This window comes from Anas acuta, chromosome 2 (assembly GCF_963932015.1).
Source record: "Anas acuta chromosome 2, bAnaAcu1.1, whole genome shotgun sequence".
Classification (NCBI taxonomy): domain Eukaryota; kingdom Metazoa; phylum Chordata; class Aves; order Anseriformes; family Anatidae; genus Anas; species Anas acuta.
In genome coordinates, this window is record NC_088980.1 from 46,524,301 (window position 1) to 46,551,566 (window position 27,266).

A 27,266-nucleotide genomic window follows, 5' to 3' on the forward strand; every position below is an offset into this window, starting at 1 on the left:
AAAATCCAGGCTCCAAAAGCCCCATCCTTGCAGACCTCAGGGGGTGGGATGGCACACAAAGAGGCTCTGAAAGGTATCTGGGACCATGCAATGCTTCAAGGGCGTTTGACTGATTCTACTGTTGTTATCAAGTACCCAATGGAATTGCTTATAGTGAATTTGGCAATAATACCCTATAGAAGCAGGACTTTGAACTTATATAGTACTTTTGATCCGGGGATCTAAAAGGAGGGGGTCTGTCATTATGATTATTATTATTATTCCCATTTTACAGAGGGTGAAGCCGAGGCAGACAACATTTTCCCAAGGTTGTACTGCAAAGTAGCTGCAAAAGGGAGGTGGACAAAGAAATCAGCTCTTCCCCTCATACCCTTTTTTTTTTTTTGCCATGCACCAAACTGATCAAGAGCGCTTTCTCTGATACATATCATAAACTGGAACCAAACTCCTGGTGTTGAGAACAGCAAGGTCTTTCTGCTCATTGCTGCACGCTTCCATGGCAAGCGAAAACCACCCGGTAAATCCCCTGGAAGGTGACCGGCATTCACAGCCCACTGGCCTGGATCCGGCAGCATTTGCTTTGCCAACTCTTGCCGCCTCGTTGCCCTCATTCTTGCCCTTCTTTTGGCCAGCGTGGCCAGAACAGGCAACTGTCCTAAGAGAAAACAACTTGACAAGGAAAGCTGGATTTCTTGAACCTCTACCATGAGGGTTGTCCAGGTGGCATTTTGCCCTCTTACTAGTGGGGACTCGAGGACGGCCACTGCACCAGGAGGCTGGTAGGTGGATGATTGCTACACGCCCTGAAACAGGATGGGGAACAATAGGGGGAATCGAGGATTATTATTTTTGTCACCACTGCCTTCTGGAAGCCACTTTAATTGTGACAGCTCTCCCTCCCCTGCATGGGGTCGTGGCCCCACGCGGCTGCCCCATGCCAGATAGAGATGGGAAGAGTGCTGAGGTCCACCTGGGAGGGTTGGGGTGTGTTGTGTGCACAGCAAGTCCTACATTTTATTTTATTTTTTTCCACAGGGAAAAAAACACGTTTTAAAAAGCATTGATGGAAGGAAGCAGTTGACAGGAAAATCAAGCAGTGTTGTAGAAGAGGCTTTATTATTATTTTTTTTTAACCAACAGGAAAAAAAAAAAAAAAGTTGAGCTTTGCGAGTAGAAACTCAGAGCCTGTTCAAAATAGCATTACCAGTGGAAAAACAGGTAGAGAGGTGGCCCCTCCGTGACCCATGCATCTCCGCGCTGCAACAGCCACGGAAGCTCGGTGGGGAACAAGAGGCTGCACGAAGCCCTCCAGCACCAAACCAAGGATTCAGCCAAGGATTTTACTGCCACAGCAAATTTATACTGAAAAATAAATACATAATAATAATTAAAAATCCCATCTTTCGCTAGCAAGGGCTGCTTCACACAAACACGCCGGCACGCAGGGCCCTCGCCTCACGTCGAGGCGTGCGCCGGGGTGCATTTCTCACCCCGAGGAAAGGTTAAAAGCACTTTGTCGGTGCATTTCTCTTCCCCCCCCCTCGAAATGTGAGCAGCTCTCTGCCGGGGCAGGGGCAAAAAACTCCGCTGGGGCGAGCCCGTGCACGCTGAGGCTGCGGCTGCCCCCGGCGTGCCTGGGCTCGCCGCCCTGCTTGCACACCCCGAGACAGAAGCGAGGTGTGTGTGTGTGTGTGTGTGAGGAACGGGGGCAGCAGCTCGCTTCAGCTGGGGAACAGAAAAATAATAAATAAATTGCATAACGAGGCGCTTTCTGTGCAAACTGCTTCCTGACAAATATTGACCGAGGCGGCGCGGGGCGCGTTTCCGCCGACGTGCGCGGCCCCCCCACGGCCCGGGCCGGCTTTATTTGAATCTCTGCAGCTGCTGGCGTGAGGAATGTGGGTTTGGATTTTGCAGAGCCACGAACGCCAGCTAAAACTCATTAAAACCGCGGCGCGAGCGGAGCAGGGGGGCGCCGTCCTCCCTCGCCCCCGGCGCTGCTGAGGGACGCGGACCCCGCGGCCGCCCCTTCCACCCTCCGGCAGTAAGTTCGCTCCCCGCCGGGAACTCGGCTCCTTCCTCCCCGCCTCCGGATCGGGGGTGTCTCCGCCACACCTCAACGCCCCCCACACCCCTTAAACCCCCCTGGAAGCGCCCCAAACCCCCTCAGGCCCTGCCCCAGCGGAGCCGTCCCCCCCCCTCCCCTCACACCACCGCCTCCCGCCTACTGCCGCTCTCCGTCTCCCTCCGCCCCGGGAGCCGGGCACTATTTCTCCTCCCCTGCCCTGTGCGCCGGGCGCCTGTGGAATGCTGCGCGCGGGGCCCGGCCGCGGCGGCAGGATACGCGGCGCTGCCTATAAGAGCCTCGGTGCGAGCGCCGCCATTTTAAGCCTCTCGCTCGGCCGGGCGCTGGGAGCGGCAGCGGCGTGAGGGGGGCGAGGGCACTCGGCAGCGCCGCCGCCCCGTACGGTGGGCAGCGAGAAGGAGAAAGAGGAGAAGAAGAAGAAGGAGACGAGGAGAAAAAAAAAAACAAACAAACAAAAAACACGGCCCCGACCGGGATCGCCCGGGCAGCAGCGCTGTCGCCTCGCCGCCACGTTAGTGCCTCTCGGTGCGGCGGGACCGCGGGGCGGGCTCCGTGAGGGCTCCCTGAGGCAGCCGCTGCCTCCCCCCGGGAGCTGGGCACGGAGCTGGGCCGGGGGAAGGCAGAGGGAAGGCCGGGGGCCCCGGCTCGGGAGGCCCGGACAGCTGCGCCTCGCAGGGGGGCGGCAGCTGCGGCTCCCTCGGGGGGCTGTGGGGGGGAGCTGTGGGGGTGGGGGGTGTTGGTGGGGAGCGTAATTAAACTAATCACGGCGGCCGCAATCAGCGGGGGGAACTCATCTCTCGCCTTGCGGGGTTTCGGTCTGACTCGGGGCCGGATGGGGAGCGCGGCGGCGCCGAGAGGCAGCGCCCGGAGCTGCGAGAGGCGGCCTGGGGCTCGCCTCCTGCCGGGAAAAGCCGTGATTTTATGTATTTTTTAATTTTTTGGGGGGCTCTGCCGGGCTACCGCGGTGCTGCGGTGTGCCAGGCAACTTGGTGCTGCTCCCGGTGCCTGAGGCAGGGAGCTCCAGGTGAGCTGCTGCCACAAACAGCGTGCTTCAGCCCTCCTCGGTGCAGGTTGCTTGGAAAAACCTGCTAAAATCCTGCATCATTCCTTAGCTAAAAAGTTGCTGTAGGGTGTCAAGCGGTTTCTGTTTGAATCTCTCTTCCCAGAATTGATTTCTTTTTTGGGGGAAAAAAAAAGGACAGGCTTTAAAGGTATTACGGGCAACTTGTGACTTTAGAGGAATAGCAGTGTTGATCTTTGTAATCAGCTACTTCTTCTTGATCTCTTTCTCATGGAGCAGCCATTGTTCTGACACTGTATATTCCAGACATCTGTGGTCCTCCCATCCCCCAAAGTATGCAAGTGGTGAATGGAAAGAGGCTGGGCTGGTATGCTGAGGTCGATGGAAGGAAATCAAGGAGGGGTTTTAGTAAAACAGGATCTTTGTGTGCTGAGAGCACAGCCGAGGCAGACTAGAAAACTACCTGAAAGTGTCACTGTTTCTTTGATCTTAAGTTCAGGCATGCTGGAAAGCAACTTAGCAGCTAGGATTTTGCTCCTGAATGACAAAAAGGTACTGCTGCAAAGCTTTAAAACTGCACAAAAGGCAAAACTCACGGGCATTCATCGGGTGAAGTTGTAATTTGAATTTCGGTAATTGACAATCCGTGGACCTAATGTTAAACTTGCACTTATTTAATAAAAGGTGCTGACAGCTGCAAACAATCTGGCTACTGTGTCTACTGCTAATGGCTGGTACTGCTGAAAGTGAGGCTACTAAACTGTTAAAAGAAGGCTTAAATCTCTCTAAAATTGTCATTGTATGTAATACTGTATTGAGTGTCTGTTCTGGAGATACAAACAAATGTAATTTTTGTGGCAATTGGCTCAGGTATTTGTCTAGGTATATATTGATATGCATGGGAATGGTCATTTACTCTGTTTGGCTGCTCCCTTTAAGATTGCAGGGAATAAATGTGTAAAAACATCCTGATAGAAAAGCAAACCATAGAAGTTTCCAAAAGGAAGGATTTAATGTAAAGTAAAGCTTGTTTGCAAAAGTCAGGCTGTTCTTCAAATGCAATGTTGTGTTGCATCCTCGGTAAAGCAGGCTTCCTTTGCTTGCCAAAGCAATAAATAGGCTGGGCTTCTTGCCTGATATGTAGTCTATGAACACCAGCATTTTGCTATGACTACACGGTGTGTCAATAACCGGCTTATCAAATCTCAGGCCTGAAACTTGGTTGCCCTTCAGATAGATATAAGGCTTTCTTTATGAGGTAGAGGTTAGCTTTTGGCTTTTTTTTTTTGGTGTCTTAACATCAACAGAAGCTCTTGCTTAACTCCTCAGAACACAATACTTCAAAGAGTAAACTCAGATGTAAAGAAAAATCAGTGCTGGTGGCCTTCTGGGCTAACTTTGGGGTCTTGTGAGGGGCAGAGAGGGGAGGTAGCAAGGATGGGACAGGAAAGGGTGATTGTAAGCCTCCGTCTTGTGAACTGAAGTGTGACTGTGCTGTCTGAAACTTGTGGATGGAGATGTTCCTGCAGAACACTGTGCGGTAGGCAGACTAGTGTGCAAATATGGCAGTAATCAAAATCGCTCATGTTAATTCATAGTTAAAGCTGGTAACGCAGGGGTTGTGGTGATTTGTGGCAGCAAAACTCGTTCTGTAGCTCTGGTAGACTGCATACCACGGCAGGAAAATCAGGACTGACCTTACTTATCTCAAACATCGTACTTCACGGGGCCTGATAAGGCTGTGAGAAACTATGCAGGCAGCTGGGGCTTGTGCATAGGTCTCAGCATGTCTGCGAGTCCCGCGGCTCCTGCCTCGCTGGGTGGCTGCAGCAGCTCCAGCTGGGAAGCAGCACCACGCTCATTTTTTCAGAATTCGGCAGGCTGCCTGGCAGTAAGTGGTGTGTGCGACTTCCCTGGTCTCTTTAGGTGAAATGACTGTCTTGGTGAGAGATGGGCAGGGCGGTGTTGCTGGCTGGCTTTCTGGTTAGGCGTGGGAAGGGTTGTTTTGGGGGTGCTTGGATGCTCTGTGGTGCACGAGCTGAGTTGGTCAGACTTAGCAGTGTGGGTAGCTTAAGTGGTTGATTTTAGTATCCATCTCTGGTACTTGATTTCAAGGCAAAATATCTTGTGATTGGGTTTCACCAGAAAAAAAAAAAGGTGGTGTGTCAAGTTAGTGTTGTGTGGCCTGTCTCTGCTTCTTGGTGTGGGGGGGTGGTAGCAGCCAGGAGCTTTTTTCACTGACTGATAACCAAGTGTGAGGAAGAGAACTTGGGGAAACTGCATGCAGGTGGCTCTGCCTGCATGACCACCAAACTGATAGTGTGAGCAGATGAAACTCAGCTGTGGCTCGTGCCTGCTCGTGAATCTGTTCACTCTGATCTGGTGTGGAAGCAAATGCCCTGTGCTGTTATCTAGGGTAGGGTGAGGGTGTGGATGCTGTACACAGCCCTCACTGCAGGACAGCTCCTGTGTTCCCCCGTTGCTTTAGGGGACAATATATATGACTAGATGAGTATCAGTATTACAGAAGTGAAATATTTGCATTGCTATTTGATACTATATCAGCTCTGGAGCCTTATTTAAGGAATAAATTTTCCCCTTAAAGGTTGAAAGAGTTAATCTAGTACTCCAGGTTGCTGCTGTTAAAAGGTAGCGTGAGCTACTGGAACTTACTGCAGCTGACAAATGCACAGTGTGCAGTTCGGGTACGTTTGCTGGAACCAGCATTTCTAGGCTGACTTTCTGTGTGTGCTAAACGGATCTGTGTAAATTGGCAAAGTTTGCCAACTCTGCAGCAAATGTAGCAAGTCGTCCTGTATTGTCCTGGCAACTATTCAGGTGCCCTCCAGTGGCCAGAACTCCTAACATCCTAAAGGTGCTGATAAACGCTGCTGCACTGTCAGTTTGCCTTAATTAAAAGTGAGTTGAAGAAACATCAGTGTCAGGCTTCATTAGCAAGTTTGTTGCCTAAGCTGTACTTCTTGGAGCAGCAGCGTGTCTCTGTGTAAATACGTGTTTGTTCCGACAGACAAGCGGAGGCACCCAGGACGTGTGCTTTCAGATTCATCAGTATTTCATTAGTGTCAGTGCAATTATGACTAATCACTCTGGTTTCTGAAATCAGAGATTAATGTTTAACAGCCATATTCGGGGCTGGCTACACAGTTGCAGCCTAAGGAAAAAAAAAAAGGGAGATCCTTTGCTACATTGTCACTGTATAAGTGTGGAAATGGAAGCTTTAAATTCTACACAAACAGCAGGGAAAGATATTTCTGTAATAGATACTTCTGTAATACAGTGGCTGTCAGTCCTGTTAGTGATGTATGCAGAATGCTTATCTTTTGGATACTCAAAACTGGGCAGGAAGCTTGAGGCCTGGCAGTGGTTTGTAACTGGACTTTCTTACAGTGTGTTGTAAGAACATAGATAACCTAAATCTGGTGTATTTGTCTCTCTGTGGTTGTGGTGGCAGCTTTTTAGTCCTACCTAGCCACATATAAAAGAGTGATGCTTGGCCCAGGCTGCTGCCGTCTCCATTAAAGACCACTTAATTGGTAAAAGTGGGGGCACGTGGACCAAAAGCTCATTAGGTTAGGGCTGCTTGCAGACTCTGCCTTAGGCAAAATTGCTAGCTCATCCCTAACACAGCAAGGCAGGAGCATGCACAGTGCGGGCCCCTGTGTCCCTCAGATAGGAAGTGGTGACTTTATGCAGTGGTTATAGAAGTGCTCTTAATGCTTTGCCCAGCTGTGGAAGTATTCCAGCACAATAAATGCTGCAGGAAGGCCCTAATCAGAAGAGCTTGCTGGTGACCAAAAGATCTCAGTCGCCTGCTGCACAGAAGTGACTTAGTAACTGCTTTGAGGCTACATGCTTGAATTTGTGCTGCTTAGTTGATCTAAACAGTGAAGACAGAGTAATTGGGTTGCTAATCTTGTTAGGAACTTGCATTAAGTTCATAAACCCGAATCTGTCATACCAGTCCTTTAATACTAGGCTGTGAACTGCTGTCAGATGGTTGGTGGGCACATTTTGTGGAGAGGGATGTTTTCTTCTTTTCTAAAGCTGGATGTGTAACACCTGATGAGTAGTTGAAGCAGTTTCTCCCATCTTACTGTAAATGTTAAGATGATCATCTTCTCTCTTTTGGACAGAGAAGGATGCGCAGGTACTTGGAGCCAATTTTGACCATTGTATTAAATTACAGATTTTTCTAGTGTTGCCGTACTTGCCAGTGAAATGCTCTAAGCCATTACTTTCCAACATGAAATGATAATTTCTCTGAACTATCAGCTTGAGCATAGCTGCTGCTTGTGTCTCTCAGAGACAACCAGTGATTTTTACAGAGTACAAACAAATTGAAGTGCACAAAGTGTAGCTTTGAGAAAATCACTTTGGCACCTGAATTTGCAGGTCTTATTAGAAGCTGCCGGTTCATGTGCCCGTAACTTTGAACGTAATCACTTAGGTTGACAGACTCCTTGCAGCAACTCAGTGCTTCTGTAGGTAAGGGGAAGAAAAATGCTGTGGATACTAATGCCATAGCTTCCCTGAAGTGATAAAATTTAATACAATGAGCGTTCACCTACTACAGAGGTAATATACTCTAGTAATACATGAGACTGAGAAGGTGCAGGTCTGCAGTGTCAGTCATGGGGCTGGACACTCCTAGGCTCTGGCCAGCACCAGACAAAATTTTGTAGAGTATCACTGATGGTTATAAATTCTGCTGAGATAGCTGCTGAGTACCTTTTGAGCTCTCCGGGTGTCCTATCAACAGGTAACTTTGGCTAAAATTCCCGTAAAATGTCTGTCTTAAAGGTATTGGAGCACCTCTACATGACTTGTCAGCTTTATTCGTGGGGCTTCTCAGCAGCATGTCAAGCTTCAGAGCTCCAGATCTGTGCCCAGATGAGCTGTGTGAGCTTTGTAACTTACCTGTGGAGCTCGGTCTGAATTCTGATCTATGAAAACCAGAGCCTGGAGCCATGGTCTGGGTGTTTCCTGGCTGACCAGTGGCTCTCACTGGTCAGACTGGTGTGAAGTATTCCTTTGCTGCAACTTGTAATGGGCTGTATTTAAAAGAGTGTTTAACCTTAGCACCTGGGAAGGCCCTGACCCATTGAGCAAGCTGTTAGGGTCTAAATGCTATGCTAGCTGCCCAAGTCCTGTCCTACAGTGAAATTCACTTCCTGAAGCTGAGAGGTGGCTGACTTGGCACTGGAAGCTCACCAAGTCCATTTCTGATACATTTCAGTACCTGAACTTCCAGTCAGGGGTTAAAGGTGCTCTTCAGTGATAGACTGAAACTAACTCTGTCCTTTCTGGGTGGTGTTGTGTGGCTGGGAGGAGCAAAAACACACCTGTATGTGCTGACACAGGTCTTCACTTGACAAGCTGGGTGAGATGTGGCTTTTCACTAGCTTGCTGTCCCTTTTGCAGGGGAAAGGTAAAGCAGGCGACACCTTACAGTGTCAGATCACTGCAGAGCCCTGATCCTGCTGCCCTGGGAAGCTCTGGTGGCCCCTTTCCTGTGCTGCTGTCACGTGTGCTTAAGGCTGCACGGACTCAAAGATAAGCCTCTAACTTTCTGTCCCTGTAATCTGAGCCTTTCCCTCACTTCTCTTTGGAGGAGTAAATCCTCTTTCAGCACAGCTTATAACCCAGTTCAGAAGTCTAGCCCAGGCAACTGGGTGCCTGCACTTCAGTTTCATTAAGCAGCTGTAATCAACTTTCTTGGAAGTCCAGCAAGAACAGAAATATTTGTATGCTGTGTGCTTTAGGTAACGAGCGTGTGAATAGAAATTCTGCTCTGTGCTCTTAATTGGCCTCGGATTGCTGAGGTGACTGAAAATAGGCCAGCACAACACTACTTGGTGATGTGGCACCAACTGAACTGTTGTAGGAGTTAGCGTGTGGAGGCTAATCTTCCTTGTTGGAAGGGGTTTTTAGATAAGCTAAGGCAGAAGGCAAGGGCTAGAAACACAGGAAAAATGATGTAGTAAACTGGGGTGCTTGAAGGGGGAAAAATGGAAATGAAGCAGCAAAAACAGTGGTAGAAAGTAGAGGTAACTCCTAGTGTACACAGATCTACCTTTGCTCACTGTCAAAAACCACTCTCCCAACTCCAGAGCTGTGGCTATTTGAGCCAGTTTGCCTCTTTCAGCATGTATTAAGGTTATTTAAAGCTTGGAAGTTGCAACCTGTTAACCTCTGAGAGAGGTCAGCAAAACAAATACTGTTCAGGTTTCTTAATTTCCTAATGCTTGACTGAAGCAATGGATCTTAAAGAACAATTTTATATATTCTGTGTTAGTGAGGCTCATCATGATCTGATCAGCTGCGAGGCATCACCTGCCTTTCTGCAGGCACTTCCTGAATGTATTGGCTGGCAGCATTCCAGCTGCAATAAATTTGGCCTGGTTGCATTTACATCAAGTACTGAGTTGATTGCTGGCCTGAGGTATTGCTTAGTGGTTGGAGGGAACTGTGTTGAGCAAATGTTGCTTGAGGAAGTGACCAGAGCAGTGCTGTCATGAGCCAAAGTTCGTGAGTTTGTTCCCTTGTGAGCTGGATTTCAGGGTGGGTACGTGCTGTGGAAGGCAGGCTGAGTTTCCTGTCGCTGTTGGTAGCTCCTAGCTTTTAATAAATGCTCTGAAGTAGTTCATATTGCTACACCTTGGCACAGCACTTAAAAATAGTAATGCTGCTGTAACTCACACTGTGGTACCGAAGGCTGCAGAGGAGTGTTTCTGCCATCCAAACTGGAAGAAGATAGAAATGTTTTAGAGCTGTGAAAACACATGGTGTCATCTTCTTTAGAGCTGTGAAAATGCAGGGTGTTTTCCCTTGGCTGTAACGTTTGACTTTTTTTTTGTTGCATATTGTGCAAGTTACTTCTGTTTACTTGGGAGATCTTCAAATGACCCTGACAAGATACTTTCACCCTGTATTAAATACCAGCTGCGGTGAAAGTTGAAGGAAGCCTCATTAATGTGAAAAACATGAAGTTTTATATCCTGACTCCTGGTGCAGATAATAAGGGAATCTGTAACTTGACTGTTTCAAACTCAGCCTCCCAAAATATCAAAGTTGTCTATTGCTTGGTTTAGGGCTGTACACAATCAGGTTTAAACAATTATTTGAGAGCCAGCTTTTCAGTGAGGTTCAGAGTAGCTCTTGTCTATCCAGGTCCTTAAACTGCTGGTATGAGGAGAGACTTGAATCCGGAATTAAATTCAAATTTACTCCTGTTGCATGACAAATTTGACACTACTCAAGGCCCAGCAATGCTTGTTTATAACAAACTTCAAAATAATCTCTGCTTGCTGCATACAGCTATTATGAAGACAGTTCCATTCAGAGTTGTCAACATGCATGAGGACTGCAAATGGCACTACTCCACACAACTTGGGACTGCTGCTCTGTACTTATTTTGTGCATACAGAATGTATTTATCGAGAGCTGTTGTATTTAACCTTGTATGGCTCTGTTGTACAAGAATTCAATGTTTTTTTTAAAAAAATGCAAATCTTTAATGTGAAACTCAACAGTGTTCTCTTCCTGCTTTTAAATAAAGTATCTTCTGTTTATCGAATGTAAAATGTAAACCCACCTGTCATTGCAACAACCAGCTTCTACAACCCCTTAAAACATATGAGAAAAACCCTGTACTTCCAGAATTTCTTAGTGATTTTACAGAATTTAACAGTCTTACAAAAACATCTGATACATGAAGGGTCTCTAAAATTACCTACAAAGCACAATACCCCGGAGCTCAGTAGAAGCCAGATAAAAATCTTCCAAATTATGTGGAATATCTGGAATAACAGATTTCCAGTGGCAGAATTTCTTTCAAAGATAAGTTTCTTAGACAGTCATTTGCCTTGAAGGTCCCAATCTATTTAAAGTTCCTAAGATGTCCCCTTTCTTACTATAAAACTATAATCAGCTATGTTGAAAGTTGAATGCCAATGTCTGGCATGGCCACTCACCACAAGTGCCATTCCTGTTTTCAGCTGTGAATATCTAAATCAGTTCTTTTTGGTCACCTGTAACTCCTCACTCCTTTCCTTCCCCTGAAGCTGCAGCTGCCAAAGTTGAGTTGTCAAAAGTTGTCTTCAGGTAGAATAAGGGTGCTTTTTCTCCTTCTCTTTGAAGGAAGAAAAACAAGCTTCATCCTCCTTAGGCTTCCTGTTAATCAGTTCAGTGCTATTACCAATTAATATTGAGGTGTGTGTCTCAGTTGGATCACGTCTTCATGAGACTAAAATAGAAATAGGCCTGCCTGCTGCTGGATCGTTCATAGCTGGGGCATGGACTGCACCAAAGGTTGCTTAAGGAGGCAAGGCTGACCATGTGTCCAAAAGAGCTTTGTACCACAAAAGCTGCTATTTTCTACTGTATTGGTGTTACCTTGGTTAGAGGACTCTCCCACCTTATCAGGCTTTCTTCTCTAGTAAACAAAGAACCACTTCTAAGGCAAGATCAAAGGATTATTTTTATTATCATTTAAAAATCCTTAATTGAATGTATTCCCCACATTTCCACTTGAAAACTAAGGTTAATTAGGATAGCTTCTGCTGCACTGAGTTCTTACAGTATTTCTGTTCTCGGGTCATAGAAACGAGTGCTTGAGTTGTGTTACTAGGTCTGGAGCTTGTGTTAACGTGGCAAAGAGGTGCATGAAACAAGTCTAGTTGCCTGTCACTTTTTTTTTGGCGTGTAGTCGAGGTGGAATTAGAACAGGTGAAAGGAACAGTGGGCCTGCTTTTCCTTCTGATTAAAAAATACACAAAAACTGGAAGGGGGGGGGGGGGGAAGAAGTATTTTCATACTTAATCTGGTGTAAGAGGCAGATTATAAAATCAGACCTAAAGGAGGCTTCCAGAAAAAGGCACTGTGATGATCCATGTTATTAATGGCTGTAATTTCATTACAAGATCTGCTTGTTCTAAGTAAGAAAACCTTAGTGACGTTCAGCCCTGATGGTTCATTTAGAGATGCAGCTCTTTAGCCTGTCCTCGATGAGATGGGTTTTTGTGAAAACACAGCAGGCACATTTCCTTTTAAACAGATCACGGTGACTTCCTTACTCGTATGAGGCTTTCTAAAACACTGCTTTCAAAGACAAGATTTCTGGAAGACTTACAAACTTTGGTGTTTGACTGAATTTAGGAAGTGGGGTAACTGCTCATTAGCTCTGTCGGGCATAATCTGAGTCAATCTTTAAGTTTTCTACCTCTAGAGAAAGTGGAAGCATTTAATACAAGCCACAAATACAAGCTGCTCTGTTTTGTAAGCTAACAAATTTAGCTTAGCTGGCAGTGAAAATGAGTTTATGTCGGATAAACTGAAGCAAAGGTGCAAGCATTTTGCCTTGATGCAGCGGGCAGGAAGATGTTGGGCTGCTCTCACCATGCATACGAGAGCAGAAGTGAACAACTCACTGTGCCACGTGTCCTAACTGAGTTTCTCACACCGTTTCTAGGTCTCACTGAAGCTGCTCAGGACTAGTGAGAAATGCTTGAGAAATGCTCAAGTCTTGCTCACCGCCTTGGCGTAAGCCTGACTTCTTGGAAATCAAAAGTTAACGTTGAAGTTTTTGTTCATCGTAAAAATACCTCTCATCTTTTGTTCCTTTGAAAACCAGAGAGTTTGAATTACTCTTCCATAGTAACGTGAATTTAGCTCATAAGCTTGTTCTGCTCGCAAAACTTTGAGTTTTTTAAAGATTTCACACGCTAAGGTGGGAGTACCGGTACATGCTGCAGCCCAGTGCAGTGTTTTGCATTGCTCTTCATAGGAGAAATTTAGTGTGTGTGTAAGTCATTAAAATCTAGAGCTGGTTGTGCTTCCTAAACAAGTGGATATAGTTGTGGGGAGGTTTGTAAGAAGTTAACAGGCCTGTAACTCCCAGCAGCACATCCACAGGGACTTGTGCATGCCGTGCTGCCTACCAGAATTCAGACCTGAATCCTGAGCACTGGCTAGTCTTTGAAAGTAGCAAGGGCTGTGGAAACTTGCTGAGGTGCTAACATTTCTATTTATTTATTTAATAAATATACACAGAGTCCTTTCTCTTCCTGATGGTTCAGATCTACATTTCTGACCTTGGCAACGTAATGTCACAGGGTATATGTCCTCCAGGAAGCCTGAGCAGGAGCTGGATTTAAAGGAGCTGCCGTGCGCTTCATGTGTGCGTTCTGCAAGCTGTCCTCTGTTGCTGTCCTGGTCAGGTACTACCTGTAGCAGCCTCCCCAGTGATACGCACTGGGAGAAGTCCTGACTGGATTCAGTTTTACCCCCTTGTAAAAAGAGAACAGGGTGGGAAGCAAAATAAGGGAAAATGTTCAGTTAGGGAAACCCTGAAAGCAAGCTGAACGTGCCCATTTTCCCAGGCTACCTTTATTCTGTGGTAATTTTTAACATTAAGTCTAATTTCACATCTAAATCCGAAATGCTCGCTGGAGCTGCTGGGGGTTTTATGGCTGTGTGAAATGCAGAGTGGGAAGTTAGAAACTGTAGGTGTGGCTAGCAGGCTGGCCTAAGGTCAGCATTTCAAAGGCAGGCTGTATCTGGCTGGTACTGCAGTTCTGGACACGTCACTCTGTGTTTTCCCTGCTTTGGCTGTATTTGGGAGTATTGTCAGGGTGCGGAGGCTGGTGTGCTCTGTTGGATTGTACCAAATGTTACACCTCTTCAGATTTCTTCAGGCTGTTGAAACAAGCACTGCAGGGTGCAGTTGCTGTAAGCGAGCTGCCTTCCTTTGTGCAGAATTTAACAGCGGAAAGAAATGATGCAAAAAAAAAAAAAAAAAAAAAAAGCATCATCAGGGCTCTTGGCTGGTTCATCCACTGGTGTGTTAACTCCTCAACTAACCTGCTGATCATTTTTTATTAGCAGTGTCCTGCCAGGAAGAGGCAAGAGAGGTTACAATAAAACTAGATCTTCTTTTGTGCTAAGCATGTTGTAACTGAGGATAGCAGCTAAATCTTTTCCACAGTTTCATATTGGAAATGTTGTATCTGATGTAGAGTGAGATCTATGGGGGTGGAGGCAAAGACACTAATTTTATCTTCAGTGCTATTCTGCGTCTTTTTGTTTGGAAGGCATTCCTGGGGCTGACAAAGTAATGCATGAGGCCTCTGAGGGGCTGTCAAGATTACTTGTGCTAACTTAGCCCGTCAGGAGAATTTGTGTATTAACGGTGAATGTGTTAATTTTTCTTTCCCCTTACCACTGCTACTCACAAAGTCCTAACAGCACGTGGGAAGAATTGCTCTGCAGTGTTCAAGGTGCTGGAAAAAACAGTGGTGGTGGTGTCAAGCTCGTCAGACTGAGCTGGGCAGTCCCCTCCAGGCTGTGCAGGGTTTTAGGAGCCACTTCAGGAGGGCTGTGAGCATTCCCAGCTACATAGCTGCACGCTTACTGTGTGTTGTGTTATATCTTAAATCGGCTCAGTGTGGCGTATCTGCTGCAAATGCAGATCTGCTGTCTGTTTTAGAACAGCCAGGAAAGGGATGCTGCCAGAAATTGTGGCAGTCCAAAGTCAGGACAAACAGCACCGGCATTTGTGGAGCAAAATAAAGAGTGTGCTGCTGGGGGTGTCCTGCAGCCGGTTCAGGAGAGACTTGCCTGACCTATTCAGTGAGATTCCCAAAACTGCAGGCCTGTCTTCTATTTAATTATGGTTTTCTGAAAGCTGCTCCTGAAGGAAACTCTTAAACTGGTAGGTCTGTCTTCACACAATACAGCGCCGAACGGACTTTGTTCTCCTGACACAGTGCAGCAGACCTGTCCCTCAAAGAGATTAGTGGCTTGCCTTTACTTCATTGTCTAGGAATGTTTTGATCAGCATAGCTCTAACACCTAATGCACACTGAAAGCCGATTGCTGGTGGTTTTGCTCCCTGTACTAGTAACCACTGCTGTGTTGGCTAGCTCCCAGACCAGGCTGTCACCAGCACTGTGTTTGTGCTGGAAAAAAAAAGAAAAAATAGAAAAAATGGCGTCACACTGCAGGGAAACAAATGAAATAAATAAAAGTACGACAGCTTTGACTGACCCATGTGAAGCTGCGGCCTTGAGTTTCTCTTTCTGGGCTACAAATTTATGTTACAAGTACTTCTGTACTGTTTGGTGATATTAAATGGAGGTGCATACTGAGGATTTTGATAGGGTGTTTGATCATAGTTCAGCCTCCTGCCCCCAATTATCTTGGCTCTCTGAAAAAAAACACACACAAAAAAACAGAGTTTGGTGACTTTGTGTGTGCAACTAAAGGAGAGTACTTGTTTTTAAGGCTGGTTCAATTTTCAGTTTAACTTCATGAAAGAGAATTTTGTATAGCAAGAAACCTTTCTTCTCATGGTATAGGAAAGTAGTGAAGAAGGATGTTCAATTATAGATCTTGAGATGGTCTTTATAACACTGAAATAATAGTAGCTTGTCTTAAATGGTTGTTTAGTTTTCCCAGATGAAATCCTTATTGTAGCCCTGTATCCAGCAGTTTTGCTTATATCTTAAGGGTGGTTGTCTTAGAGGAAAGTGAGCAATTCTGACATTTAGCTCTCGTCTCTGCAGCATGTCCAAGCTAGGTAATTTAATGTTTGGACTTTGTCTTACACAAGGATAGAGAAGTAAAAAATGGCTCTATCATGGTCATTTCTCAATTCTTTTTCTCCCGTGGCTTTAAGAAGGGAATATATCTTACATATAGTCTGCCAGAAAAAGCCTGTGTGATATATCTCATTCTTTTGTGTCTCCGTCCATGGGGGGTTACTAATTAGCACTGAATATACTCACTTAGCACTGAAATGGCAAGATGTGCTAAGCCTTAGCTTGCAGTTTTGCTGCTCTAATATGAAATCCTGTCTGCCTAGCTCTGATTAGTGTCTAATAAGTTCTTACCTTGCTCTTTTCTAGGGTCTCTGAAAGGTAGCAGGAAAGAGTTCTGGGAGCACAGCAAGGAACATGGCAACCCAAGGTATGAAATATATCACACTTAATTTTTTATTAGATCCTGGCAGTTCTAATAAAGAACAGCTAAACTGGCTCCTTACTTCCCTTTTTAACTTTTTAAAGTCACCTGAATAGAATAATGAATGCCGTACTGCAGTAATTAATACCTTACCTGTGGAACTTAAACCTGCAAACAAGTTTGTCGTCTTAAGCATTTTGGTCACTTAAGTGTGGTGAAGTACCTAATCATACTGTGTGGAAAGGGAGCCTTTAAGCAGTAGGCTGAGACAATGGCAATAGCAGTGATTGCACTGCCTGCAAGTCAGGCTTACAGATGTCTGCGTTGGTTTGACAGAATGCCTCAGCTTAAAATTGCCGTCTTACTTGTTGTGCTATGCTCAGCTGGGCTGAGGTAGGCTGTTTTAACAGTTTATTTTCATTTAAAATCCATGTCATTTCTTGAAGGACTAACACATCGTGGAGTAATTCAACCAAACTTAATTGTTCAACAATGATTTCTTACAGCTGACTTGATGGAGTTGGATATGGCAATGGAGCCAGACAGGAAAGCAGCAGTCAGTCACTGGCAGCAACAATCATATCTGGACTCTGGTATCCATTCCGGTGCCACAACAACTGCTCCCTCTTTGAGTGGCAAAGGAAATCCTGAAGAGGAAGATGTGGACACAACACAAGTCCTGTACGAGTGGGAACAGGGGTTCTCTCAGTCCTTTACCCAGGAGCAAGTTGCTGGTAAGGCCTTCTCTATTACGCTGATTTGTTTAGACATGCAGCTTAACAATACAGAAATCTAAGTACTGAATTATTGCTGATACAGAAGAATAGCTTTTTATTCCTAGTTTAAGGCAAACACCTTGTTTTTCAGATATTGATGGCCAGTATGCAATGACTAGAGCCCAGAGAGTGCGTGCCGCTATGTTCCCTGAAACACTGGATGAAGGAATGCAAATCCCATCCACACAATTTGATGCTGCTCATCCAACTAATGTGCAGCGCCTGGCTGAGCCGTCCCAGATGTTAAAGCATGCTGTTGTTAATTTGATAAACTACCAGGATGATGCTGAACTCGCAACTCGTGCAATCCCAGAACTGACCAAACTGTTGAATGATGAGGACCAGGTAAGTATTTTCTTAACCTCGGTATACCTTGTGTATGGGGCTTCTTCAGTAACCTTAAACTAAAAGCTTTCTTCCAATACTCCTGTAGGTGGTGGTGAACAAGGCTGCCGTTATGGTTCATCAGTTATCCAAAAAGGAAGCGTCTCGCCATGCTATTATGAGGTCTCCTCAAATGGTATCTGCTATCGTACGTACCATGCAGAATACAAATGACGTGGAAACAGCCCGTTGTACTGCAGGTACACTACACAACCTCTCGCATCACCGCGAAGGCTTGTTGGCGATCTTCAAATCGGGAGGCATCCCTGCTTTGGTTAAAATGCTTGGGTATGTGGACTGCTGAGGCAGTACTTGTGGTTTTTTTAGTTGCTGATGGTAGGTGTTGGTACTCATGAGGTTTTTTTCCTCCTTTTTGTAGGTCTCCAGTGGACTCTGTGCTGTTCTACGCCATTACAACTCTTCACAATCTCCTGTTACATCAGGAAGGAGCCAAAATGGCTGTCCGTCTCGCTGGTGGGCTGCAGAAAATGGTTGCCTTGCTCAACAAGACAAATGTTAAATTCTTGGCCATCACAACAGACTGCCTTCAGATTTTAGCCTATGGCAATCAAGAAAGTAAGGTAAGTGCCACTGCCCTCAAAGCCCATCTAATGAGCGAGCTTGCTAAAAATGGCTGTAAAGTTCCTGTGTGACGAGCTGTGCACAGGAATGCCACCAGCCATGCTCCTTGTTCTGAATCCCGTGTCAGGATGAGGATTTTGTCAGTTGCTGAGCAGTTTGCCAGTCAGTCCTGGCCTTGAAAGAAGTGCAAGATGCTATTGTGTGGAAATGTAGTCATGTTCACAGGGAGACTGCAAAACTTAGACCTACCTGACCAGCAGATATAAACAGTTTTTTAGACAACTGCCACATAGGATTTGTGTAAGCCAGCAACAATTACTGCGTACTGGCATGCCCAGGAAGTGACAAATAAGTGTTGAATTTTTGCTCTTTCAGCTGATTATTCTGGCAAGTGGTGGACCCCAGGCTCTAGTAAACATAATGAGGACCTATACTTATGAGAAACTATTGTGGACCACAAGTAGGGTGCTGAAGGTGTTGTCAGTCTGCTCCAGCAACAAACCTGCTATTGTTGAGGCTGGTAAGTACATTCCTTGTCCTCTAAATTAAATATACATATCTATATCTATCGATATAGATACATACTTATGTACTGTACTTCAGAATCAGTACATTCCACTTGAGAGCAGAAGCATCAGAAACTGATCATGATTGGTCCTTCAATTTATAACTTTTTTTGGAGGCCTTAAGTAACTCTGCTGTGTAGTTAGCTACATGCCATTGTTGATGAGATGAGAGTTGTCAGAATTGTCCCCTTAGAACATGCATTCATTTTAAATGTCTTCAGTGTCACAAAGAAAATAATAGCTTTTTATGTGTGTAGTGAAGCACTAGGGTCTAGCCATATTAGGATACTAATGCCAAAAAAGAACTAGAAGCTTATGAGATATGCACGCAGATTTAAAGGAAAAGAAAGACTGTACTGTTCATAGGATGAGCACTTGAGTAATGGTGTCAAACATGTACCATCTTCTAGGTGGGATGCAGGCTCTGGGACTCCACCTTACAGATCCAAGCCAGCGTCTTGTCCAGAACTGTCTCTGGACTCTGAGAAATCTGTCAGATGCTGCAACCAAGCAGGTAAGTGGGCCTTCTAAGGGATCAGGATCAAAAGTGGAAGAGGAGAGAGACTAAATTTTCCTTTCCTGTTTTTATTTTTTGCAGGAGGGAATGGAAGGCCTTCTAGGAACTCTTGTTCAGCTTTTAGGATCAGATGACATTAATGTTGTGACTTGTGCTGCTGGCATCCTTTCTAACCTTACTTGCAACAATTACAAGAACAAGATGATGGTGTGCCAGGTTGGTGGTATTGAGGCTCTTGTGCGCACAGTTCTTCGGGCTGGAGACAGGGAAGACATCACAGAACCCGCTATTTGTGCGCTCCGTCACCTCACCAGCAGACACCAAGAGGCTGAGATGGCTCAGAATGCCGTACGTCTCCATTACGGACTCCCAGTGGTGGTTAAACTGTTGCACCCGCCCTCACACTGGCCTTTGATCAAGGTAAATGATGATTAGCAGCTTTTGGTGCTGAAAAGAGGTACCTTTTTGAGGTAACCTTAACTGTGAAAAATACTTTGTTTCCAAGGTGTTGGAGAATGTAACTTACTGATGGGACCTCAGCTTCAGTTGAGCAACTTTGAGTTGCCTCTTAGACCTCCATTTGGGACCATGGGGTTTAAAACAGACACCATGCTAACAGCAAGCACACCCTCACTCTCTTTTATTCCCCACTCCCTTTCTGAACTGCAGGCTACTGTTGGTTTGATCCGCAATCTTGCGCTCTGTCCTGCAAACCACGCCCCGCTGCGCGAACAAGGTGCTATTCCAAGGCTAGTTCAGTTGCTGGTTAGAGCACATCAGGACACCCAGCGACGTACTTCCATGGGCGGAACACAGCAGCAGTTTGTGGTAAGCGGCCGCAGTAACTAAAGTTATTTAAATAGCTGTTGTCTTAGCATTTGCTTTGGTTCGTATTGTTCTCTTGGGATACTGACGATTCTGCCTTGGCAGACCTGAAGTATTTCTTTTTTAAAAAAAAGGGAAAAAAAGGCTAGGGGGAAAGCCCCAAACCTTGGTTCTTATTTTAGTAAGGACCTCTTGAGTGTTTGATGGCATATGCTATAGATTATAGAAATCGTGGTTTTGCCTACTCTGGCAAGGGGAGTAGTTCTCTTCTAGGAAGCCAGAAGTGGCTCACCCTTGTTGTAACTATGGGTTTCAGCATGCTGTCACAGCTTAACGTGTGCTTAGAGCTGTGAACTTGTACAGGCTTAGAAGTGTGTAGATCTGGCAACTTGTACAAGCTCCGTGCTTGTTACGTTTTCAGGTACCAGGTCAGTGTGGCAAGACCAGTCCTGGCACCATCCACATTAAACGCAGTAACAAAGGGGAAGTTACCTTAGCGTGGGCAAATGGAAGCAATACGTACTAGCCCAGGAGTAGAGTTAATACTTGCAAAGGCAAGAACAGGGCTTCTTCATTACTGATTTCCACTGTTTCAAACTGAAACTGCTGAGCTAATTGAGCTTGGGAAATAAAAAACAGTGTTGTCAGACATTGAGTTTATAATGAACTAAAATAAAAACGAGAACACTGGGAGGAGTTCCACTGAAATGCTTCGCTTACTGAATGTAGTTGGATAAACTAGGTCAACTCTTAGCAGGGATGTTAAAATTTGAAGGCCAGCAGTAGAGGGTGGGTATGAGCCTTGGTGGGGGAGGGATGTGTTTGTAGGGGACAGTTTGGGTGGTTTCTTAACAGTGATCAGTTTTTTGACTGTTTTAGAAGGTAGCACTCAAGATCTCAACTTTAAAAAAAATGTGTTTTCTTGTCCTAACTAGGAGGGTGTGCGCATGGAAGAAATTGTTGAGGGCTGCACTGGAGCCCTGCACATTCTTGCACGTGATGTTCATAATCGAATCGTAATCAGGGGTCTAAATACCATTCCACTATTTGTGCAGGTAAGCAGGAGCTCAAGAAAATGCTATAGTACATGCTAGAAAAACAGCTCTTACGTTGCCTTGGTAGAACTGCTGAGTCAAACTGTGCTAAGGTTCACTGCAAGCAGAGGAGTTAAAGAAACCCTTGTGTTTTGGTTACAGCTGTTGTACTCTCCCATTGAGAATATCCAGAGAGTAGCTGCAGGTGTGCTTTGTGAACTTGCTCAAGACAAGGAAGCAGCTGAAGCAATTGAAGCTGAAGGTGCCACTGCCCCTTTAACAGAACTGCTTCATTCTAGGAATGAGGGTGTTGGTAAGTGAACATAAAAATAGGCTTCATGCTTTGTTAGAAAAACTGCTGGAAGACACAACCTCTACTAAAATCCCTCTTTCTTTTAATAGCAACATATGCAGCTGCAGTGCTGTTCAGAATGTCTGAGGACAAACCACAAGACTACAAGAAGCGACTTTCAGTGGAGTTGACAAGTTCCCTGTTCCGGACTGAGCCAATGGCTTGGAACGAGGTGAGTCGGGTCTTTGTGTTCGTGCTTCCTTGGGGAGACTTCACTTCCAAGTGTAGATGCCATCAGTGGTACAGGTTCATCTTTATGCATGGCTGTAGCTTCTCTACTCTCCGCATGTTCAGGTTCAGTGAAGCTGTGCTCACAGGTCTCCAGAAAACGATGCAAGCTTTAAGTGTGTACTGTTGTTCTGGGACAGAACTTGATATGTAAATAGGTGAGACTTTGTGTGTGAGCAGGAGGTCTTGGGAATCCTTTGCATAGAGGAAGAAACCTTTCTAGAATAAGAGTTCCTAAAGCCCCTAGGCCTGTTTGAACAGAATGAAGGGCAAGCAGCCTTAGAGTTGCTGCTCTTTTGCCTTCTTTGCAGATAGGAAAAGTCTGCTCTCTGGTACTGATAAAGTTTATAATTTTCATTTTGCTTAGTGTGCAGAACTGTGTAGAACTTCGTAGGTCTGTGTGCTGTTTCTAATTTCAAAGGACAGCTCTGCAGTAATCTCTATGAATTTCAAGAGATTTTTTGCAGATTGTCCAAACCTGACTAATGCTGCAGGCAAATACTTGAGGTGTAAATGATACGATAGAAGCATAAACATAATGTGTATCCTGTGAGAACTCTATCTGGCAAACCATGTAGGACTAAGAAGTTTGGGGTGGGCATGCAGCTTGTGTTCTCGTTAGAACAGAGCTCTCAGACTTGAAAGTGTTTGCAAGCTAACTATCACGTGGTGCTTTTTTCGTGCTTATGGGGATGCACAGTGAAATGAGACTGAAAACTGTGGATGGGGCAGAGGGAAGGTTTCACTTAGTCTCAGTCTTCCTCCTGCTTCTTAAGGTTCAGGACTTCAGCTTCACTTCTTAAATAAAGGACAGTAGTTTTGTAGAATTTCAGTGATTAATCTTCCGTTTTCCTAAAATCTGCATCCATCTAGCATAGTACTGTGAGAAAACCAAGCTAAAATGGACTCTCTTTGAAATGGAAGTTGTGTAATTACACTACAGACACGCAGTTCTGTAACTCAGCAAAGTGGGGGAGGTTCACTGAGAACTAAAACGCTCTATTGCTGGCTCGGGAACCTCCGAGCAGCCAACTTGAAGCAGTTCGTTCCTAGACCTGCCCCGTCTTGTTCCCAAAGAGAAGCCTTTTTCCAGTGAGCTATGCTTTCGGTGCCTCAATGTGGCTGTTAGCTACTGGATGCAGATTTTGGGGTAAAAAAGCATTTCGTGTTGATAAAAGTACCACATTGCAGGCACACTGCAGAAAAATTGCTGAAAAAGGATTGGGGGCAAACTTTAAAACTTCTTAAACTTAGAACTACTAATGCTGGCCCAAAGACCTGACACTAAAACTCTTTTGTAACTTTTTGTGCACATCTAGACAGCGGATCTTGGACTGGATATTGGAGCCCAGGGAGAGCCTCTTGGATACCGCCCAGACGGTATGTCTGTTCCCTTGCCCTTGACTAAGCTTAAGTTGGATGAAGTCAAGTCGTAGACATTAAAGGAGAGCTACAAATGAGTGAAGAGTGAATTACTCTTCGGCGAGATATCACAAACTGACAGCCAGATGGGGAGCTGCCAGTTCAAATAACCAGTTTCTGCAGCGCCACAGGCTGCACTGAAATGGGAGCCATATGAGTGTGCAGAACTGGTGTCACTTGTCTGAGTCTTGTGAGAGAATCTCCCACTGAGCTGTTGTTTCCAGAAAGCTTTTAAATCCTTTACAAATGGACTTGACAATTCCAGAAGTGCAGTTTTTCTTTAAAACAAATGCTGGTATTGAATGTATTAGTCTGTAAGTGGCTGTAGACTCAAACTCAAGCCTATCCCTAAGGATTCTAAGCTATTTTTGACTTTCAGAGGAAAGTCTACAGTCTTGGAGCCTGGTTTTGCTTCAGTATTGTTGAATTTTAGTACTGTTGATTGTGCAGACTAATGGCTTGGCTGGAATCTGCTCGTGCTTCTGACTGCAGTGTGCTTTGTCTGCAGAATCACACTGGAAGGCTGTTTCAAATGATGGAATAGCCATTAAGGGCAGGCAACAGATCGTTTGAACTTGGCTGAACTAGAGAAAAATTAGACGGCTACCAAGATCTTCTCACACACTGATACTTGCAGCTTCTGATGCGTCTAACATCTGTTAACATTATGCTCTTTTTCCCTCTGCCACCTTTAACTTTCTTAGATCCTAGCTACCGTTCTTTCCACTCTGGCGGATACGGTCAGGATGCCTTGGGTATGGACCCTATGATGGAACATGAAATGGGTGGCCACCACCCTGGTGCTGACTACCCAGTTGATGGTCTGCCAGATCTTGGCCATGCCCAGGACCTTATGGATGGGCTGCCTCCAGGTGACAGTAATCAGTTGGCCTGGTTCGATACTGACCTGTAAATCATCCTTTAGGTAAGAAGCTCCAACCTTGAATTTAAAAACAAAACAAAACAAAGGAAATCAGATTACCGGACTGAGGACTTGGTTGGCAGGGAGGGAATGGCTTGAATGGGTCCCAGTGTGCCAGAATCCTCAATAAATGCTCTGGAAACACACCATCAGTACACTCCAAACTGACTTCTGCCGTGAAGTGTGGAAGTAATTAACTGTAATGTCTTGTGCACCAGCTTCATGCAGTCTTAGTATGTTAAAACAGCCCCTTACTGAGGAATGCTGACACTTTTTTTTTTCTCTCTTTGCAGCTGTATCATCTGAATGAACTTGCATTGATTGGCCTGTAGAGTTGCTGAGAGGGCTCGAGGGGTGGGCTAGTATCTCAGAAAGTGCCTGACACACTAACCAAGCTGAGTTTCCTATGGGAACAATTGAAGTAAACTTTTTGTTCTGGTCCTTTTTGGTCGAGGAGTAATAATACAAATGGATTTTGGGAGTGATTCAAGAAACGAGGAATGCACACGAATGAATTGCAAGATGGAATTTATCAAACCCTAGCCTTGCTTGTTAAAAATTTATTATTTTTTTTAAATCTCTGTAATGGTACTGACCTTGCTTGCTTTGAAAGTAGCCTTTCTTTTCGCAGTAATTGTTGTTAGTTTTTTTTTTTTCTAAGTCTCTCGTAGTATTAAGTTATAGTGAATATGCTACAGCAGTTTCTAATTTTTAAGGATTGAGTAAAGGTGTAGAACACTAATTCATAATCGCTCTAACTGTATTCTGAATAAAGTGTAACATTGTGTAGCCTTTTTGTATAAAAAACTAGACAAATAGAAATGGTCCAATTAGTTTCCTTTTTAATATGCTTAAAATAAGCAGGTGGATCTATTTCATGTTTTTGATCAAAAACTTTATCTGGGATATGTCTGGGTAGGGGCCAGTAAGAACTGTTTATTTGGAACCTTGTATTGGACAGTTTACCAGTTGCCTTTTATCCCAAAGTTATTGTAGCCTGCTGTGATACAGATGCTTCATGAGAAAAATGCAGTTATAAAATGGTTCAAAATTAAAGTAAACTTTTAATTCACTCTGTGTCAAATTATTTCAGATTGTTAAACTATGTTTGTGTGTTTACAAGTTTTCTGAAAATTGTCCTCACATTGCACAACAGCTTCACTACTTCAGAGGAGGAAACCCAGAACCACTCCCCCCTCCATCCCACTAAGCTTAGTCCCTGAGCACTGTCGTAGTGGCAGAGGCTTCCTACTGCAGTATTTTCCCCTTGAACTGCTGCCACTTCACTGAAGCAGGTTCCCCAGCACTGAGCCAGGTCTAGCCAGCTGTGAGGCAGCTACAGCTCGTGCCTGGCCTACAAGCCACGTGCTGACTTCTGGACTTCGAACAAGCCCATTAAAAAGCCATAAGGCATCATACTGCAGCTCTCTCAGTACTGCAGCAGCGTGCTGTCAGTACAATCAGATGAAGGCCCTTTACTTACAACTTGTCAGCTGCTCCAGTAGCTTAAACTCATTTTCAGGTGTCCTCAGGCTTCAGTTCCTGTGAGATGCAACCTGCACGTGACTCGCCTTCTCTCGTGGCAGCGTCTGTGCAGCTGGAAGCAGGGAAAGTGGGCCTTGAACTGCTGTCGGCTTCACAGACTGCATGTCTGCACCCTGCACCAGCCTCTGCCCAGAGCAAGCACTCCCAGGCAGTTCTGCTTCAGCACAGCAGTTTGCCAGCAGAAAATCACAACAGGGCTAAGCTGTAAGGGATCACAGCTCATGTTAGGATGCCCAAATGATGAGAGCTGAACCAAACTACACAACAGGCTGCCTCACTTTGCTTACAGAGCAACAGCACTGTGACTGCACAGATGTCTTCTAGAGTCACCAAGCTTCACCTCTCAGCCACACCTGCACTAGAAGACTATTATTAGAAAACACTTTACCCAACGCATTCAGTAATTTTTTTCCTATTTCTAGCAACCCCAGCTCTAATTTCCAGCTCTGAAAAAGCAATAGTGATATGAAACGTTACACAAGGAAACAATCCCAGTAAGCAATGAGGTCAGTGTTTACCTAGGGCTGTTTGTGCCTTGCCATCTGGAGACTGGGGCTGTCCAAGGGCAGGCTGCTCGCAGCAGCTCGGCAGGTAACTGCTGCACGGGTGGGGCAGTCACAAAGAGCAGCGTCAAACAGGAAGCAGTGCCGGACAGAGCCGCTCCATGCTCACTCCAGGGGAAAAAACGGGATGTAATTTCTTAATCACCTTGACATCTGCTAGTGCCAGAGGACTCTTGCATGAGCGTATCATGCATCCATGCCACATCTGCACACAGACAGCCTTCACCACGTATATTCTTACTTTTTAGTAAAAAGATACTCTCCAGTGCTAGTCAGGCATAAGGCAACTCCTTAGCTGAACAACTAAGGCACTCACCTGGTCCAAAAGACATACATGAACATTTTTAACTACCTTCAAAATAGCAAAACATTTTCCACCCATAATTGGAAATAACTATGCTATTTATTTAATTTACACTTTTCAAACTTTGGCTGTCAAATATTCACACTACATCACATAACACCAATAAGGTAAAACAGTAATCAACAATTCACCCTTGAGGGAAGGGTGAGGAAAAGGCATTTTGCCTCCCTGCCTGGAAACACCCCCCCAGTCACACTATGGCTCAGCTAGCTTGCTAAGTTCGTTGGGTCTGCTTTGTGTATCTGAAGGTGTTCATTCAGGACTGAGGTGCTGAGCAGCACGCACAACTTGCACGCTTCAGTGGGCTGGTCAAAAACAGTTCACTTGGTCGTCTTCAGACTTTCATGTCCCACTGTTCTCAGAATTTCAAATGCCAAGGAAGCAACAGCAACATCAGCGTGAGAGCTAGAAATTAAAAATATTATAGCATCTATTAGACAACGGAAAACTTCTTGTAGAAATCCCACATTTGTCATTATGTTGGAAAACTTAATAGTCATTGAGTAACTTTACCCCTTTTTACGATTAAGTAGCAACATGCAACTGGTGATTTTGTCCTGCAACAAATCTCATGTAAAACTGAATTTCAGCTCAAATTCACAGCAACCGCTACCTTGCTCAATCTCCTCTGTAAAATAGAAGACATAACTTACTGTGCCCCGTGAATCCACACACACACGTGCACTCTCACAACTGCGCATACAAATGACTCCTATGTGTGCCTTCCCAAATACCTGGCACAAGGAGGCAGCTCCTCTCGAGGTTTTGCCCACCCGCCCCACTACGCGTATGTCTTAGAGTCAGTGCTGTGGTCTTCCCCCTTCACTTCCTCACCTGAGTTTTTCTTACATGCATGGTTTTTCCAGCACTGGATCAGAGGATCTAACAAGCACTGCTACGGCCATAGAAATGCTTTTTTAGAGGCTTACCATCCCTCATCATTAACTTAGAAAGTACGCCACAAGACCAATTTGCAGCTTCCTCAATAGCTGCTAATGACAAATACCTACCGACACCCCGTGTTTAGGGGCATGCAGAGCTAACTGTGAAATCCAAACTATCAGTCCACACTTCAAAAACCAATTTCTTAATGAGCAG

The 27,266-nt window shown here is 45.2% G+C and overlaps 2 protein-coding genes across 6 annotated transcripts in view; one reads left to right on the forward strand and one right to left on the reverse strand.

Moving 5' to 3' along the window:
• Positions 1-1,901: 1,901 nt before the first annotated feature.
• On the forward strand, positions 1,902-24,768 carry CTNNB1 (catenin beta 1). 3 transcript variants are annotated; one of them, XM_068674640.1, is made up of 16 exons: positions 1,902-2,044; positions 16,034-16,094; positions 16,595-16,822; positions 16,956-17,209; positions 17,298-17,536; positions 17,628-17,829; positions 18,206-18,350; positions 18,807-18,910; positions 18,995-19,333; positions 19,583-19,741; positions 20,674-20,793; positions 20,935-21,085; positions 21,175-21,296; positions 22,672-22,732; positions 23,479-23,699; positions 23,990-24,768. In XM_068674640.1, the coding sequence occupies exons 2-15, from the start codon at positions 16,082-16,084 to the stop codon at positions 23,685-23,687; spliced, it is 2,346 nt and encodes a 781-aa protein (XP_068530741.1). In that variant the 5' UTR covers positions 1,902-2,044; positions 16,034-16,081; the 3' UTR covers positions 23,688-23,699; positions 23,990-24,768. The 3 variants fall into 3 exon arrangements, with proteins under 3 accessions (XP_068530741.1, XP_068530742.1, XP_068530740.1); XM_068674639.1 differs by lacking the exon at positions 1,902-2,044 and adding an exon at positions 2,332-2,597; XM_068674641.1 differs by lacking the exons at positions 1,902-2,044; positions 23,479-23,699 and adding an exon at positions 2,328-2,597.
• ULK4 (unc-51 like kinase 4) overlaps positions 24,302-27,266 on the reverse strand; it is a 246,775-nt gene continuing 243,810 nt past the window's right edge. For all 3 annotated transcript variants that reach the window (XM_068674629.1, XM_068674627.1, XM_068674628.1), the window contains exon 37: positions 24,302-26,573. In XM_068674629.1, the coding sequence (XP_068530730.1) occupies positions 26,489-26,573 (85 nt within the window). In that variant the 3' untranslated portion in view covers positions 24,302-26,488. The remainder of the gene's footprint in view (positions 26,574-27,266) is intronic.

Coding starts and splice junctions, on each gene's coding strand:
- CTNNB1 (XM_068674640.1), top strand. Junction 18,351..18,806: donor ACCTGCTATTGTTGAGGCTG/GTAAGTACATTC, acceptor ACCATCTTCTAG/GTGGGATGCAGGCTCTGGGA. Junction 19,334..19,582: donor CACACTGGCCTTTGATCAAG/GTAAATGATGAT, acceptor TCTGAACTGCAG/GCTACTGTTGGTTTGATCCG.